This window comes from Lytechinus variegatus, chromosome 17 (assembly GCF_018143015.1).
Source record: "Lytechinus variegatus isolate NC3 chromosome 17, Lvar_3.0, whole genome shotgun sequence".
NCBI lineage: Eukaryota > Metazoa > Echinodermata > Echinoidea > Temnopleuroida > Toxopneustidae > Lytechinus > Lytechinus variegatus.
This window is the reverse complement of record NC_054756.1, coordinates 26,048,440-26,068,160: the sequence shown is the minus strand read 5'-3', so window position 1 is coordinate 26,068,160 and position 19,721 is coordinate 26,048,440. Positions and strand designations below refer to the sequence as shown.

The window sequence follows — 19,721 nt, the reverse complement described above, 5'->3', positions numbered from 1 at the left end:
CACATTTTTGTGCTTTTCATTAGCCCTACTGGAATTAGACAATGCACCCATTATGGCCAAGTACACTAATACCGATATGGTATTATATTGATATAGAAATGTAATTGCATATCACCATGAAATGTTTTACAATGCGCTATTCTAGTAACCTCGTCTATGCAAATTTTGCATCCTACTTTGTCAGGCATCCTCACAAAACATCTTGCTTTGAAATATGATGAAAGAAAAGAAAGAACAATTGAACAAAATTGTCCATGAGTGTGCTCCGAACTGGTCTATATAGTTTATCCATTTCTTGACAGGAAAAGTGCCATGCCTGAAATATCTTTTTTTTTTGTCTTCCTCTCTTGCTGGTATTTATTCTTATTTAAGCGTATTCTAATTCCATGTATTAAATATGTATTAAAAACAACAGTGCCATACCTGAAATATCAGTTTTTGTCTGTCGCTCTTTCGGTTTTTATTTTATTTAAGTTCATTCTAATTCCATGTATTGACAAAGGTATGAAAAACAACAGTGCCTTGCCTGAATTATCAATTTTTGTCTCTCTCTCTCTCTCTCTTGAGGATATTAATTTCATTTCTGTATATTGATATCTATGTAGTTTTAGTGTTAATGATTAGCACAAGTGTAAATATATGTACCACAGTTATGTATGACATCTTATGCCAGTAGTTGATTATGATTTCCGATTTATACGTTTCCTGCCAAATATCAGAGTAGGGATATCCGGTTAAAACTACTCTCATGAATATTCATAAGCATGATTCATACAGCCATTAAAGTCATCTGCAACGATTCTAGTAACTTTTTCATCGTGGTCCTTGGACCTATACATTGACAAGGTTCCGAGCACAAAGTCCAGTATGGGCAGAATCTTTATTTCCTTTTTGTCCTTTTGAATGGTTTAGAAACATGGACAATCAAGAAGTCCTTTAAAGGTATACTAGATGGCACGCAATGGAGTTAATGACGGTACAAAATTTTAGTTGGATAGATCACAAAACAAAAAATGAGATTTAATGGAAATCTTCCACCTATCTCCTCCACAATTAAACGCAGTATGATATTTTCTGATCACTGTTTCCGTATAGTGAACGGGGAGTTATTTTTTAAGCAAGGTTTTGTTTCGCCTCCCTTATAAACGAGAGGACGGATACCTTTAAATTTGTTGATTACATATGTAGGGATTCAAATAATTTGTTACATAATAAATTTAAGACAAATCTTAAGAAAAAACTTATGTCTGGTCCCTGAATTTTTTGATTTGCCTTGTATATTTAGTTGTGGGATGATTGGTTTGACGATTTATTTTCTGTTTCAAATGACATACTAGTATTTAATATAAAGTTGCCCTGCCCCCCCCCCATTTTCCCCCTTGTTTTGTATTGTACTCTTTTTAAATAAGCTTCTTTCATGTACTATTTATATTTATTGTTTTTGACACAGTGCACTCGTCACAAGCTTTGCTTTCTGAGTTGTTACAGTCTCCATTGTGTTGTTCAAGTTTATAAAATGTATTGTTGCTTTTATTATTGGAAAATAAATGTACTTTATTAATTCATTCACATGATTTACGGTCTCCCATGTCAGAAGCCTGGCGTATTGTTGATTCTTTCACGGATGCATCAGATTTGTGATAGTGTAGTTAAAGGACAAGTCCACCCTAACAAAAAGTTGATTTGAAAAAAGGAGAAAAATCCTACAAGCAAAACACTGGAAATTTCATCAAAATCGTATGTACATGTAAAATAAGAAAGTTATGACATTTTAAAATTTCGTTTAATTTCACATAATAGTTATATGCACATCCTGGTCGGTGTGCAAATTGGCAGACTGATGATGTCACCCACTCACTATTTCTTTTGTATTTTATTATATAAAATATGAAATATTCTAATATTCTCCTCCTTGTCAAGTGAAACAAAGTTTTATTTCTCCCTGAACATGTGGAGTTACCATTATATTAACAGTTTATGGTAAAGTTAAGTTGGTCCTTATTGTTAAATTTGTAAAAATTGAAATATTGTATTATTCAAACAATAAAAAACAAAAGAAATAGTGACTGATGTACATCATCGACTCTCTCATTTGCATAGTGCTGAGTTGTGCATTTAACTGTTTTGTGAAAAATTAGCGAAACTTTAAAATGTCATAACTCTCTCATTTTACATCCAATTTCGATGAAATTTGCAGCGTTATGTTTGTTTGATTTTTCTCTATCGATTCAAATAAAAAAATTTCTGGGATGGACTTGACCTTTAAAAATGGAGACTAGCCTCTGAAACAAAAATACAAATATGAGACTTCCAATCTGAAATTTAATCTTCAAAATGGGTTGTCTCTCCTATTAGGAATGGGCTATAAAATGGTGATTTTTTGTGTTTTACTGTGAATTTATGATTGCTTTAACGTTTGATGATTATCATTTTAATGCTTGTAGATTCATAATGATGTGATTGGGGGAGGTGTTGTGGGGGTTGGCTTGAAGTGACCAATTCACATGTATGACCATTGTATTTTGCCGATGCTAAATATAGCTTCATTTTATTTTTACCATTAATTTTCTGACCTGGATGGAGTTGGTGAGGAAGACCTGTGTGTTATGGCTATTAAGTTAGCATTTTCCATACTCAGGCAGCCTCTCCAACTCTTATCCCCCCCCCCCTCCCCGAATGACAAGAATAAAAATACCCCGGGAGAGTTAGGGTTATGTCAGAGCTTCCTTGTTTTACATCCGATTTTAATGAAATTTTCAGTGTTTCGCTTGTTGGATTTTTCTCTTTTTTTTCAAATAAACTTTTTGTTGGGGGGGGTTGTCCTTTGAATGTATTAGACGATTCGAGTTGAACACGAGCAAGCAGCTTTCAATAATGCACCCCTCCGACCCCCCTCCCCCATGCAAAATTATGATAGACCAGCTGCGCTGCACTGATGAATATTCAGTAGTACCCATAGAGCTGTATGTTAGCTCCATTACCAGTATATTGTTTACGTCATAAGGCACGTGTTGTATTTGCAACTTGGGCAATGAATTGAAAGCTGCCTGCTTAGTCGTGTTTGTGAACGAAAATCCGGATTCTTTATCTCAGATTCGGCGTTAGTGTTCGTAAGAGGGATGCAAGTTTCTTCTGCAAATAATGTAAAGGTTTACAACCTGAGCACTGGTAAAAGCTTACCAGAGGTAAGATCTTACAAAATATTATTTTGCGTGGTTGTTATAAATGTTAAGTTCATTCCCACTCGTATAATTTTTTGTAGGGTTACAATAATACAAATGATATTCGTTAAACTTAAAACTAAACAAAGCCTAACTAAGTAGTAGGCCTATGTTACTTAAATACTTAGCTATCAGGCTATGCCTAAGCTTTTCGTTAGAAATTAGCATTAATTACTGTCACTGCGGGAGTGCCAAAACTAATATCATCATGAGAAATGTTGAAGTTTTAATAGTTTTATGAATGAAATGGTGTACTTCAAGCCAAAATTGACTCTAAAGTCTAAGTAAAAAAAAATATCTGACTACACAAGCCTAATGTCAGCAGTCCCAGTCACTGCCTTTTGTGTATGTTACTGTTGTGTAAATCAGCTTTTGTTGGAAATCAGCACATTATTCCTTGTAAATTAGATTATCTCTGTTAACATGACGCTATTCATTAATTGATTTATTTTAAGCATGACTCTGTCACTTAAACTTAAAGAGGAAATTCCAGTAGTTGCAGTAAACACTGATTTCATGAGAAAGACTGTAGAACAAGGCTTAATTGTCAGTATCATCGAGGATATAGATCTGGTACAGTTACATTAACTGAACTCTGTGAAATCTTGAAATCTACGCTGAAAAATGTTTGTACACTGAAGATCCCCAACACAGATAAGCGCACGTGGGACAATGTATAATAATTGCTTAGAGCGTCGGGCCCGACGCTCTACCCGAATCCTGTGCTTTTTTGCTGATTTCTCAGCAATTACACAATTTCTTCCAGAATCCTTTGGCACATGCGTTTTATTTATACAAACAGACACTTTGGTAGTAATTTCATTGGATTCTGTATGAACTCATTTTGATATCGTTACCAAAGCTAATATTTACCTTTAACAAGCTATCCAAAGGCAATGGTAACTTGTCTTTGAGCTTTGCCAATAATGTCACAAAGATACTGCTGACTTTTTTATGTCCCTCGTCATAATTTGAAAAGAAATCTTTAATGTTTCAAATAATTAGTTTATTCAAGTGCCATCATTTTTCACAAGCTGTCCGATGGTACAATTTTTTTTTGTATTTAAAGGTCAAGTCCACCTCAGAAATATGTTGATTTGAATCAATAGAGAAAAATCAGACAAGCACAATGCTGAAAATTTCATCATAATCGGATGTAAAATAAGAAAGTTATGACATTTCAAACTTTCGCTTATTTTCAACAAAATATATGAACGTGCAAGTTACATCCTAATGAGAGAGTCAGTGATGTCACTCACCCACTATTTTTTTTTTATTGTTTGAATTATACAAAATTTCAATTTTTACGAATTTGACGATTAGGACCTCCTTGCCTGAAGCATAAAATGTTAAAATAATAGAATTCCACGTGTTCAGAGAGGAATGAAACTTCATTTCACATGACAATGATGAAAAAATAAAAATATTTCATATTATACAAAAGAAATAGTGAGTGATGTCATCAACTCTCTCATGTAGATGTAACTGGCTCGTTCATATTTACTATTTTGTTGAAAATAAGCAAAACTCTAAAATGCCATAACTTTCTTATTTTACATCCGATTTTGATGAAATTTTCAGTGTTATGCTTGTTGAATTTTTCTCTTTTTATTCAAATCAAGTTTTTGTTGGGGTGGACTTGTCCTTTAAGGTTTAAGGTATCTCATCTCTCTAGTAAGTGATTGTTTTTTTTTTTTTTGCTTTGTTTTTTTTTGGGGGGGGGGGGCCGGGGGAAGGTTCTCAGTGCGCACTACCCCCTTCTTGACATAGATCTAGATATATTTCTCATTTTCTCTATCTCTTAACATTTAGCTCTCCCAACTCAAAATTTTGCTCAACCTATAAAATCCAAGAGATGTATCCATGCCAAACAATTTGAAAACTGTGACACTACAAATATAGATAGGCAAGTGACAAATAATAGCAAGTGCTATACATGTAAGGCCAAGTAAAATAAGAAAGTAGTTGATCGTCCTCGCGCGCATCACTTTTGGCCGCCGCATGAAAATTTTTGCTATTTACTATTTTCTAAAAAAAAAAAAAAAAAAAAAAAAAAAAAATTGTGTTGTTTCTCGTCCTCGCCATCTTCCCTTTTTAATTGCAGCATCAATTTTCTTGTTATTAACTATTTTTATGGCTGCTGAATAATGAAAAAATTCACAAGATTACTCTGGGATCTCTCTTGCAACTTCAAAAACAATTGCAAAGTCCGATATCGCCGTAATTGCAAGAAAGAAAAAAATTCTGATTTGTTTTTTTATTGGATTTTGAAGATACCATCATAAATTAGCGAGGAAATAAAGTTTGCAAACTCGGAAAAGATCGCGGATTTCTTCATTTTTAGTGCATTTTCGGGGACCCTGCTTACTGAATCTGAACTAATCCGTCGCATGCTCTTGGAATATGGCGCAGATAAATCAATTCTAATGACGTAATTTGTATTTCAGCGGGTTTTTTTGGTGAGTGATTGCGCCTGTACTTCGACGTGTGTTACGGTGATTGTGTGCTTGTGACTCTGTTGGGAGAACTGCATGTGTGCTAGGATGATGTGATTGACTGTGCTGGCGTAACATGTGAATTTGTGAAATGCATTGAATTTTCCTTCGAGATTTCTAATGTCAGGAGGCAATGCATCGAATATTCAATGAGGGATTTAATATTCAATATCAATTTTAAAAATGAATAAAAATTGAGCAGTAGTATTAAACATTATGTACACGATCAAGCACCCGGAACCTGCGATGCGAAACCATACCCAGAGCTAAAAATGAGATTGGCTCTGGAAAATTGAACAAGACTCCATGACAATAAAAAAGACCCCCCCATGCATTTTTTTTACCCTTACATAAATTAAAATGTTTAAATTATTCACTTGACATGAACATTCTGTTTGACAACAATACAGTACCAGTATACATCAGTAATAATACATCAATAGATTTTATTTTCCATAGATTTCCAATCAATCGTAGATATTTATACGTATATAATAATATGTATATATATATGTTTCTAATCATTTATTATTACTATTGAGCATACATCCATCACATTATTCGAGCTTGACATGGCCTGACAATCATTTGAATAAAAAATATCAAAAAAAATAGTAAATAGTAAGGACCTCCCTCATCACTGATGTCAAAAATCAGACCGAGAAAATGCCTCCGTGTTCTTAAAAAAAATAGTAAGATAGCAAATAGCAAGGACCTCCCTCATCACCGCTCTCAAAAAACCCGGACGATCAACTACTATCTTTTTTTACTTGGCCTAATCCAATCTGAGCACGAACTGAACAGTACAGGAACTCGTTCTTCCCATCCACTATTATTGAGTGGAATCACCTGAGTGACGATGTCATCAACTCAACATCGACCAGCTCATTCAAGAAGGCCATTGACAGAACCTTCTAATCCTCACTCCGCCCTCTCTCTGCCCTCTCTAACCCGATGCGTTTAAGCCCAGGAGGGCCCTGCATCGTTCACATCCAGATCCAGACTCAAATGCTGGAAGAATGCATGTTGTATCACGGTTGAGCTTCCAGGTCTATCTTGATTCACAATTTCAATGACTCGAATTCAGAAAGTTTGTTTTAAAAACCATCGCTTTAACCCATTTCACAGTGCACAAAAAAAATTAAACAATGGACTTATGAATAAAATAATGAAGATGACCACAGCAGCTTGCATCAATTTGGCACACTGTTACTTAAAAACGTGCATCAGCATTTGACATGTACGCGGTAAAGTTAAAAGCATAATTTTGTAAGGTATAACTGAGTTCAACAGATTTTTTCAAAAGTACCTTTGTGAGTTTGGGCCAATAAGTTTCAGTTTAAGTCTCTCTCACGCTCTGTTCTTTTTCCACAGTGGCTATCTGACAGAAAGAAAAGAGCACTACAAAAGTCTGACCATGGTAAGCATCTATTTTGTATTATAGACATGTTTGTAGTGCAATGTACAGATTTCGCTGCCATATATACATGTATGTTGAATGTTTAAAGGTGTTTAATGTTTATTTTTTAGTGTTTAATGTTTAAAGGTGAAAGAAAGTAGTTGTAGCAAACAATTATTTCATGACAAATCAAGGTTAAAGAGAAATGCCAGTAGTTGCAGTAACACTGATTTCATGAGAAAGTCTGTAAAACCAGGCTTAATTGTTAGTATATATCATCGAGGATCTAGATCTGGTAAAGTTACATAAACTGAACTTGGTGAAATCTTGAAATCTATGCTGAAAAATGTTCACACTGAAGATCACCAACACAGATAGGCACACGTGGGACAGTGTATTATTATTGCTGGAATAAAGACCCGACGGAAGTGACCGAATCCGCGCTTATTTTGCTTATTTCTCAGCAATTACACAATTTCTTCCAGAATCCTTTGGCACATATTTTTTATTCATACAAACAGACACTTGGGTGGTCATTATATTAGATTCTGTAAAAAGTCATTTTGAGATCGTTACCAATACTGGAATTTATCTTTAATGGTTGCAATATCATCATTGATCTACATCTGGTACATTAATGTAAACTTATGTTTGTGAAATCATGAAAACCTAGCTGACAAACTGATAATTCTGATGATTACTAACACAGAAAAGCAAACGTGGACAGTGTATTACATATATTCCCTGGAAAAATACCCAAAATTCTCAGCAATTACACATTTTCTACGAGAGTCATTTGGCACTTTGATGGTAATTTCATTGGATTCTGTTTGAACTCATTTTGAGATCAGGGGAGCGTTTCATGAAGGGACTTTGCCCGACAAGTTCTGTTTTATCCGACAATTACCATAGTAACAGTACCTCTCAGCCAATCAGAATCAAGAAAAGATGTCAGATCTGACAACTTGTCGGACAAAAATGTTGATGAAACGCTCCCCAGTACCACAACTGGCATTTACCTTTAAAGGTCAAGTCCACCTCAGAAAAATGTTGTTTTGAATCAATAGAGAAGAATCTGACAAGCATAATGCTGAAAATTTCATCAAAATCGGATGTAAAATAAGAAAGTTATGACATTTCAAAGTTTTGCTTATTTTCAACAAAACAGTTATATGAACGAGCCAGTTTCATCCAAATGAGAGAGTTGATGACGTCACTCACTCACTATTTCTTTTGTTTTTTATCGTTTGAATTATACAATATTTCAATTTTTACGAATTTGACGATTAGGACCTCCTTGCCTGAAGCACAAAATGTTAAAATAATGGAATTCCACGTGTTCAGGGAGGAATGAAACTGGCTCGTTCATATAACTATTTTGTTGAAAATAAGCGAAAATTTGAAATGCCATAACTTTCTTATATTACATCCGATTTTGATGAAATTTTCAGTGTTATGCTTGTTGAATTTTTCTCTTTTTATTCAAATCAAGATTTTGTTGGGGTGGACTTGTCCTTTAAATCAGGAATGAAGTAAGTAGTTTAGATGAACATGGGAATATTTGCAATTTTTTTCTTATTCTTTTTTTTACCGGTACTCAACAAGCATGAAGTTTGGTCGCTGGATAATACATTCATGATGTAAATGCACTTGGTGTCAACTGCTGTCTACAGATTCAATGGCCGATCAGAATTTTTTTATGTTTCTTTATTTTTGTCCATGAAACAGATTAAAATGTTTTACCACATTAAAATTATGTAAGACCTGAGATGAGTATTTGCCCAGTTTTCTCAATGCATTATTTCTGCAGATTCTATCTTTAGCCAAGCAAGATTTTTCTTTGTTTGACAAAAGATCCTTTGTAAAAAGAATTTCATTTTCCTTTTACGCATGATCAGACCTTCATTTTTGAGGAGCGCGATGGCGCCGGCGCTCCTACCCCGCTCCTAAAAAAATAAGGAGAGCCAAAAAATCACGCTCCTAAAAAAAAAATGAAATTACTTTGATTTAGTTGAAAAGTTTTAGAAAAATGAAGAATATTCATCTCTTTCCCGACTTGCAGTCCCATATGTAGATTTTCATGGCAACACCATGGAAGTCTACATGTGGAACTACAATATTTACCGAGGTAAGTTCAAATCAGAGTCGGGAAAGAGGGGAATATTCTTCATTTTTCTGATAGTTTTCAACTAAATCAAAGTAATTTCAAGGAATTATTGAAAAAAGAAAGCCATTTCATGAATTTAAATATGTAAAATGTGAAATTTTAGCAGTTTTTTTTTTAGCAGGAGCGCGTACGGCATCTTGTAAACATATCGTCCCAGGCCTAGTTTCACCACAGATTAATTAATAGCTAACACAGCTATTGCATATATACAATGTTAAGAAAAATCTACTATTTAATATCATATATGTATTGTAATGAATTGATTTGAGACGGTGAGCGATTCTAAAGAGCTCAATTGAGCTCCTCCAAAAATTAAGGAGAGCGATTTTTTGAGCTCCACGAAATTATAAACGTGAAGGACTGCATGATTTTATTTTGTGAATTAAAACTGAAGCAATACAGGGTGTGAAAATGGTGAAATACTTATATGTCTATCTGATTCTTTTTTCTCACAGATGTTCAGAAACGGATCCAACTCATCCAAGACTTTGAGATGCCCACAGTTAGTGGGTGTGTTCAAGTTTCCCCCGATGGACAGTATATTTTGGCCACAGGTCAGTAGCTTCAAGGCAGTATTTTAACAATCTGTCCAATGTGTTTGTATTATATTTGTATGTATATTTTCTAAAAATCCTATTCCTTTCTTACATGCACTGTATACCAAGCTCAAAATCATTATTCATTCTTCCCTTTGTCTTTCCAAAGTCATGGTGAGCGTGCTTTTACTCATACCTCTGCTGTCCTCTGGAATGCTTTACCTAATTCAGTGAGATATCAAGGTGATTTATGTACATTCAGGAGATCCCTTAAAACATATCTATTTAATGCATTAATTACCAACTTTGAACTAATATCTTGATTACGTTATTCTTACCTTACACTATTTCTTCTGTAAGCACATAGAGACGTGCTATGCTACATGTGTAATGCGCTAGATACAAGAATTGAGCATTATTATTACTTGGAATAAAAAAACTAATGACAAATGCAAATGATGTGTTTTGATCTCAAAATTTCCTTACAAATATTTTTGTGCATGTTGGCTGATAATGTGAAGATTCAAAGATGCATGGATATTGAAACTGAAACTAAATTGTGATTTCAGATTTCAATAGTGGAATGGCCCGTTTCGATTGACTTGTCACTAGTGTATTTTGATTCCCCCCCCCCCCCCTTCTCAATGACAGGCACGTACAAGCCAAGACTCCGGTGCTATGATGTGAACCACCTCTCCATGAAGTTTGAAAGATGCATGGATTCAGAAGGTACTGGGATCTCTTTATTCATTCTTGTAGGCATTGGGCGGTGGAAGAAAAAATTAGGGGGTTCACCTGAAATTTAAAAAAAAAAGGCGATTGACCAAAATTCGGGGGGAACAAGCATAAAATTGTTGTTGCTTGTCCTATTGGAATTGGACCAGTGTCACATTACAGAGCTGAGCAGTAAATTGTAGGATTAATTTAGGTGATTGATTGCAATGACTATTACTTGCAAATAATTGTACTTCATCAATTTTATAAATCAACTATATAAGGAATTGCTAACCTTTTTTTTATGCTACCGTTGGCTTTTATTTTATGATCAGTTAAAGAAGTGCTGTAAATTTTCTGCTTGCCCTTGTCTTTGTCTGATATTATTCATGCCAAAATTTAGACTGTGTCTTGGTCTCATGAATTCATATGTTAAGGCTTCTACACCCCTGGCGACTGGTCCATAATCCAATTTTGGGACAAATGGGATTTTGCTTCTTTGCTGAGAATGTGAATGAAAAGCATCATTTTTGTCTCACCTGCATAGCAGAGTGAGACTATAGGCGCCGCTTTTCCGACGGCGGCGGCGGCGTCAACATCAAATCTTAACCTGAGGTTAAGTTTTTGAAATGACATAACTTAGAAAGTATATGGACCTAGTTCATGAAACTTGGCCATAAGGTTAATCAAGTATTACTGAACATCCTATTCGAGTTTCATGTCACATGACCAAGGTCAAAGGTCATTTAGGGTCAATGAAGTTAGACAATGTTGGGGGAATCAACATCAAAATCTTAACCTGAGGTTAAGTTTTTGAAATGTCATCATAACTTAGAAAATATATGGACCTAGTTCATTAAACTTGGACATAAGGTTAATCAAGTATCACCAAATATCCTGCATGAGTTTCACGTCACATGACCAAGGTCAAAGGTCATTAAGGGTCAATAAACTTTGGCCGAATTGGGGGTATTTGTTGAATTACCATCATAACTTTAAAAGTATGTTGGTCTAGTTCATAAAACTTGGACATAAGAGTAATCAAGTATCACTGAACATCCTGTGTGCATTTTAGGTCACATGACCAAGGTCAAAGGTCAATGAACTTTGGCCATAATGGGGGTATCTGTTGAATTACCATCATAACTTCGCAAGTTTATTGATCACATGATCAAGGTCAAAGGTCATGTAAGGTCAATGAACTTTGGCCACATTTGGGTATTTGTTGAATTACCATCCTATCTCTGTATAGTGTATTGGTCTAGTTCATAAAATAAGAGTAACCAAGTATCACTGAACATCTTGTGCGAGTTATAGTAGTTTTCAAAGTCAGCACTGCTGCTATGTTGAATCGCGTGATGCAGGTGAGACGGCCAGAGGCATTCCACTTGTTAATGTTTGAAGTTCATATTAACTGAAAGAATAAATATCACAATTTTGGATGATTGCTAGCCTTTAGTTTGGAGTAAAGGCCGTATTGGTTTTAAATCTTAGCCAATCTTAAGGTCGTCATTACGACTATATATATAATTTTTACTTTTATTCTAATAAGGATGATAGCATAGTCACAGATTTTAACATGGGTATTCATACAATGATTTAGAACATTGCACAGTAATGTATTCCATGTCTCAATATCAGCATCAAATTCTAATGCGTTTTATTTCAAAATTTGGTCGCAGACCAGTCATAAGGTGTGTGGCAGCGTTTAAAGGCAAAAGAAAGGAGTTGCAGCAAACAATTATTTCATGAGAACGTCTTTAAAATCAAAGTTAATTGTCAAAATATCATCATTTATCTAGATCTGGTACATGTATGTATATGTAAACTTAATCTTTGTGTAATCATTAAATCTTAGCTCAAAACCAATATTTTTGACTCAGAAAAGCATATTTCGGACTGTGTATTAATATTGATTCGAAAAAAATTCCTGACATTTGATGGAATTCCGTGCTTATTTTGCTCATTTCACAGCAATTACACATTTTCTTCCAGAGCCATATGAGCACATATCATTTTTATTTATGCATGCGAACACTTGGGTGGTACATGTAATATCATTGGATTCAGTTTGGGCTAGTTTTGAGATCTTTACCACGACTAGTACTTATTGATAGTAAGAAAGAAAAATCCATTTGTTTGATATTATCAGTTATTTAGTGATTACATTTCATAGTTAAATATTTTAGAGAAAAGCATTTATTTGATATCAATATCAGATAACATTTCTTTTTAAAGATTTTTTTTGGAAACTTGATTTTGATGAATTGTTATTGTGGCCAAAGTAACTTTCTGGTTTTTTTTTTTCATACACAATATGTATATGCCTAGCTGTGGACAGATTATGTTTAACACATAACCTATATTTAACTCATATTCTCTTTCCCTCTCACTCTGTCTCTCTGTTTGTATCTTTGTCTATCTCTCTCCGTCACTCTCTTTTAATTCTTGGTAAAAATAGTTGTCAAGTTCCATGTGCTCTCCGAGGACTATTCAAAGGTATGTATTCATTAAGGCAAGATGCTTAGTCTTGAGAGAAAAAAATTAGGAGATATATGTACAAAAGAATTTTACTGAAATATAGTATCATTGTTTGTTGTTGTTTTTCGTATACTGTGTAAGATGTTTTTTTATTTACCTTTAAATAAACCTGTTTTCTTGTAATTAAAATCATACTTACAGGTGCAATGAAAGGCTGTAAGTTCATATCTACTGAAATGCACTTTCTGTGAGTTTACACAAATTGAAAATTTGCAACTGAAAAGAGGATCACAATTCTCCTTGTGATCTTTCGGCCGGTGGCCTTAGACTCTTGCACAGTTTCATTTTACAATTTGTGTGAGCAAATAACATTCAGGGGTGTGAGTGGTCACAAATAAAAAGATCTGAAGAGTGCTGAAAAAGTCTGAAATAGAAAGAGCTCCCATACATTTTGTACAGAGGGAAGCCAAAATAAGCTGAAATTAAGCTGAAAATAAAGAAAGAAAAAAATCTGAAATCAGATAAAAATCTGAACTCTCACACCCCTGAACATTGACAGATGCCATAGAAACACATACAATGTATGTGCTTGGTTGCCAATGATGCTTTAGCTTTGATAATGCAAAATAGATAACATCCATCTGAGGCGCATTATTATTATTATGATTACCCCAGCTTTAGCTCGAGCTGCCTTTCAGTGCTCATGCATTCAAGGAATGAATCCTGCTGGGTACCCATTCACCTCACCTGGGTTTAGTTCATCACAATGTGGATAAATTTCTTGCTGAAGGAAATTACGCCATGGCTGGGATTTTATTCTCGCGTGGTTGTAGGGCTGTTTTCTAAACGATGGTTGAGTCATGATTTTCTTAAATTTTTGATTTTTTTTTGGACAACGACCCAACTGCGTTCTCTTTATTCCTATTTTCCTAGCTTGTATTCCTACAATGCGATCGCTACGTGGAGTTCCATGCCAAATATGGCCGCTACCATCGGCTCAGGATCCCCAAATTCGGACGGGACCTTGCCTACCACAAAGCATCCTGCGACCTCTTCCTTGTTGGCGTAAGGTAAGCTGTATAAGTGGTATTCTCCATCATATAATGCACATAGACTCGGATAGTGCTTTATACTGTCATGTATGTATTTAACTTTCTGTTATCCTTTCAGTCATTCACCTTCACTTGTTCACAAACTCCCCCAATGTCATCTAAGAATTCCAAAAACCCCAATACCATTTACATGTAACTCCCAAACCCTGACCATAAAAGACCAACCTACGGTGACGTCAGCTAACTTCAAGGAACAAAAGTTCTAAGAAGTATGACTCACACTTCCAGGCAGCCCCAGTCACTTGCACAGAGCATCACCACACCCCTGATAACAGAGAAAGTTTGATAGACAGTTACCTGTAGACCAATCAGATCAAGTTTAAATTGCTACACCCCAAAAACTAATACTTCTTGATTATTAGAGAGATATATAGAATACTAGACCCACGCTCATCCATATAAACTGACTGACTACAAGACTTACATGTAGACGTCCATCCAATATTATTTTAACTTCAGAATCTTAATCTTAGACTTCGAAACTATTATGTTCATCGTCTCCTGTTTTATCTGAATTTTCATTGATATCTTCATGTACTTTGAATTGTAAACTGTAGCTGATTACTGATTATTAAAGGGGAATGAAACCTTTGGAACAAATAGGCTTGTGTAGAAACAGAAAAATCAAAGAATAAGACTAAAGAAAGTTTGAGAAAAATCGGACAAATAATGAGAAAGTTATGAGCATTTGAATATTGCAATCACTAATGCTATGGAGATCCTCCCATTGGCAATGCGACAAGGATGTGTGATGTCACTGATGAACAACTTTCCCTTTGGTGGATTATAAAATACCCTCAAAATGTCTCTTTTTGCTTTTTCTTATGATGATACAAACTCTTTATCCATGATGTATTCTTAAAAAATATGTATTACATGCCCTCATGTAGAAAGAACACATGATCTATGAATAGATGTGATAAAAGAGGCAATTCAAGTGAAATATATACTAAAGAAATGGGGAGAGTTGTTCACAAGTGACATCACACATCTTTGTCGCATTGCCAATTTGCTATCTCCATAGCAATAGTGATCGCAATATTGAAATGCTCATAACTTTCTCATTATTTGTCCGATTTTTCTCAAACTTTTGTTGATCTGTTTCTTTGATTTTTCTGTTTTCACACAAGCTATCTTGTTCGAATCGTTTCATTCTCCTTTAAATACCCTGCGATTTTGAACTGCAAATAACTTTCTTTGGGGTTCATCATTTATGTTCATTTAAGCTTCCCTACATGTATAAACAGTACACCAATCAAATAATGAATGTTTATGAGTGCAATGGACAGAACACTTCATGAGGTGAAAGATGAAATGATCCATTTGAAGAAGGCGTAGCCGAGTTGAATGGATCATTCATTTCATCTTTCACCGAATGAAGTTTTCTGTTTAATACCTGCAGGAATGGAAAGAACATTTATTATTTGATTTATATGACACCTTCATTACAGATGGATTATTTTCAATTGAAATTCATGAAATTTGATGAAAAGTGTGCTCATGCAGTGCGAGCTCGGCCTGTTGATTGTTGTGTACATGTACCTGCAACACGCGCATTGCAAACACAAGTATTTTTACCTGTGGTGCGCAGTGTCCGTGCGCACATGTAATGGACAAAATTGATTGGATCCTGAATGGCATGATGCAATGATCAAAATTGCACGGTTGATGACGTAATTGTAAAATGGGTTGAATGATCAATGTCAAATGACAAAGATCTATCTACGGGTCATGTAATGTTTATCTCGTCACAGTATCAGAAGCTTGTTGAAGAAGGTGCTCCAGTACTAGCATACATTTAATTAATTATATTTTTACCTTGTAATTTGCCTTGGAAGTAGGCATAAAGCTATACACAACTTGTTTGCCCCTCTGCATCCAAACGTTGGTACCTAAAACTTATTTGGCATTGAGTGGCATGGGTAGAGCATGGACAAAGAAAATTTTCATCTGGATTGTACATGTTCAAGGACCTTTTCCACACCTTTTCCAAACGTGATTTGAACATGTTGACAGTTCGACTGTTCACAACTTCATCTGGTAGATTGTTCCATTGAGTGACAACTCTCTGAGAGAATACACCTTGTCTCAGCTTTGAACGAACCCGATTCTTCTGAATTATCAAATTGTGCCCACGTGTTCTCTCTGTAGACAGTGTAAATAATTGGTCTGGACAAAAGTTGTCAGTACCAGTCACTAATTTGAAGATCTGCAACATGTCTGATCGGTGTCTCCTATAGGCAAGTGTTGGCAGATTCAGGCTTTGGTTCGTGCTGACTCAAGACAGACTGCCTCAAGATCATTAATACTTTCTCACTTATCATAACTTAACTTTTTTAAGAAAACAAAAATTTCCCGTCTTGTGATCTTGATAAAGCTGTATTCATTGGGTTTGGTTTTTTTTTTTTTTTTTTGCAGCCCTGAAATATATCGAATTAACCTGGAACAAGGCCGTTTCCTGAGTCCGTTCGTTGCTGATTCAGTGTAAGTACGACTATTATGGCCATAGGAGAGTATGGTTTCTGTTATCTGTAAAAAAGTGTAAATGAGAGTTTTAAATGTGAACTTAGTAGTACAGTAGAACAATAGAAGAAGTAGACCTCAAACCGTTTTTAAACTATTGATGGAAAATAAAAATATAATAAGGATATCTGAAAGTCAGAAATGAAATTCACTCAAGGAGTACTGCATACATATTAATCAACAAAAAAAGAGTTGACTGATTAATCTTGTAACCCTGCTAACGAGCATGAATTCAGTGCGCTGTAATAAATAGGTGCATTCATTATTTGATGCTTTTTCGATATATTCTCTGAATTCGACCAAATTAAAGATAAACATCATTTGTAGTAACAATCTCAAAATGAGTTCAAACAAAATCCAATATAATTCCCCCCAAAGTGTTTGTATGTATATGCCAAATAACTCTGGAAGAAAAATTTGTAATTGCTGAGAAATTAGCAAAAAAATCAAAGCAATATTGAAACACTGTCCTACATATACTGTGTTAATAGCGAACATCAGAATTATTGATTTTGAGCTAGGATTTCATGATTTTATTAGAAGTTAACATTAATGTATCAGACTAGATGTGTGATAATGTTTTGACAATTAGCCTTGATTTTAGACTTTGTCATGAAATAATTGTTTGTTGTATTGTCTTTTACCTTTAAGTGTAATCGAGAAATGAAATCTTCATGTACGCCCGGTAGGAATCAAATTCTTGAAATGCTTGTTTTCTTTAAAAGGCCACTAGGCTAAAGGATATCCAAATACTTTGGGAGTGCATAGAGACTCAATATTACAATGTAATTTACGCTATAGAACAACTGTTTATTAGTAGTACTAGATGTTGTATTATCATTATTGCCAACGTCACCCTCATCGTCATCATGACCATTTTCATCATTGTTATTGTCATTCTCATTGCTATCATTATTATTACTATTATTATTACTACTTTCATATTAATGTGTATTATTATTATTACTTCTTTTGTTATTCTATTATTATTATGTTGATAATAATAATAGCTGGATTTATAAAGCGCTTTTTGCCAGAGGATACAAAGCGCTGCTATTATTACCCCGGATTTAGCTCGAGCTACCATCGCCGGCACTCAGTGCATGCAAGGAATTAATCCTGCCTGGTACCCATTCACCTCACCTGGGTTGAGTGCAGCACAGTGTGGATAAATTTCTTGCTGAAAGAAAACAAGCCATGGCTAGGATTCAAACCCACGACACTCTGTTTGAAAAGCGAGAGTCAAAACCACTAGACCATGACGTGCGCACTCATTCAAAATATGTTTTGGGAGCCAAATATTTTTTTTTCTTTGTCTTTATACAGGGCTATCAATACCTGTTCAGTCAACCCTGTTCATCAGTTGCTGGCTGCAGGGACCATTGAGGGACGGGTGGAGTGCTGGGATCCAAGGACGAGACGGAAAGCAGGGGTTCTTGATTGCGCTTTGAGCAGCATTACATCCCAGACACAGTAAGTACTCAGCTTGAATATTTTTGGGGATTAATTGGAATTTTGCATAAATATTATGTATTTCTGAACCGATGGAGCTCAGACTAATGTCAGCTGTGTCAGAAATTCAGGATGTACATGTATCATAAATATAAATTACCTGGTACTTATATTACATGATGTATGTGGAAGCTGATGGAGATATGACATCACACATTATTAAATTAAAAATTCAATTTTATAGTTTTTTTATCAGACCTTCACTTCATCAAAATGTCACAATTTTTTCTCTAGTTTTTCTGCTTTTATTGAAACCTTGTCTTAAGGGTGAACTTTGCTCTATACATGTAGTCATTGAAATCAGCCCACTTTCATTTTCAAACTTTGATTTAAATTTCTAAAGATTTATAATAGTTCCTGTAGATATGATTGTATGAACTTATTGGACTAGTGTTTTTGCACAATAAGTCTTACGCTAAGTCCCTTTCCAAGAACCAAAATGAGAACTTTTTGAAAAATCAGAACAAAGTGAAAGGGTCACTTAAACCCATTGTGAAACAACTTCAATCTTTCGCAGATGTGGTTTACGGTACACCATGTGGAGTGTAATAGAAACAGTGGATAGAAGAAGAAAAGGAAATGGATAGTAAAGTAATCTTTCTTGAATGTAGTCCTGAAAAAATACTGTAAACCAGAAGAGATTGATGAGTTGAAACAGCTTGAGTAGTAGGATGGATGAGGAGATGCTGGCTTGAGTCGGCGCGTAGAGATGATGAGTAGAAGCAGCAGAGAGACTCGACGTTTCGGGCAGGTTGACTGTCCGTCTTCTATCCACTTCTTCTTCTATCCACTGTTTCTTTATCACTCCACATGGTGTACTGTAAACCACATCTGCGATTGTACATGCCACCATGCAAACCTTCAAACAACATCTAACTTCAATCTTGTTTTCTTTTTTGAATTTTTTATTCAGGGTGAAAGGAGTACCCGCTGTCACATCATTGGCTTTCAATGGTGCAATGAGAATGGCTGTGGGAACATCAACAGGACAGGTACGTGTAACTTGTAACTCTAATTTATTCAGAAAATTTCATTCATGTGAATAAACATTATTACATGATTTTATGATTCAATCATGTAAATCCTTTGTAAGTATTGTGACTTTTCATGATTTATTTCACTTAAACCTTAAACATGTAAAACATTTTGTCTCAAAATATTTTTGATAATCAACATCAAATTCAACATGAGAGTCATAACAATACTAATACATTTACCTGGTCAAATTAACTACCATTGTCTCTCTATTTTTACTATGCTATTTGTGATTTTTCTAAACAACCAAAGTCGTATTCTCTTTACTTAAAAAATGTGATTAAATTCTTAAAATAAAATGTATGTTTTGACTTCTTCAATCCAAAAGATGCGACTGGGCTTACTCTAAGCGCTCTGTTAGGCTAACAACGTTTCTGTGTGGTCAGTACAATTTGTTAGTAAACTCTTTGCCACTCAGCTCTTTGCACATATGTGTATGTGTTGCTTCGGTTGGTTAATAAATGTTTGTTTTTGACAATGAATAATGTACTTGAGTCAAAAGTTCTTACCTCAAAATATTATATTT

At 34.8% G+C, this 19,721-nt stretch overlaps 1 protein-coding gene across 1 annotated transcript in view; it reads left to right on the top strand.

Moving 5' to 3' along the window:
• The first annotated feature begins 2,982 nt into the window (after window positions 1–2,982).
• LOC121430869 (nucleolar protein 10-like) overlaps window positions 2,983–19,721 on the top strand; it is a 27,284-nt gene continuing 10,545 nt past the window's right edge. Inside the window, exons 1-9 of the mRNA XM_041628293.1 lie at window positions 2,983–3,185; window positions 7,091–7,136; window positions 9,738–9,836; window positions 10,470–10,547; window positions 12,994–13,031; window positions 13,947–14,083; window positions 16,544–16,609; window positions 17,975–18,121; window positions 19,074–19,152. Coding sequence (XP_041484227.1) covers window positions 3,120–3,185; window positions 7,091–7,136; window positions 9,738–9,836; window positions 10,470–10,547; window positions 12,994–13,031; window positions 13,947–14,083; window positions 16,544–16,609; window positions 17,975–18,121; window positions 19,074–19,152 — 756 coding nt within the window. The 5' untranslated portion in view covers window positions 2,983–3,119. The remainder of the gene's footprint in view (window positions 3,186–7,090; window positions 7,137–9,737; window positions 9,837–10,469; window positions 10,548–12,993; window positions 13,032–13,946; window positions 14,084–16,543; window positions 16,610–17,974; window positions 18,122–19,073; window positions 19,153–19,721) is intronic.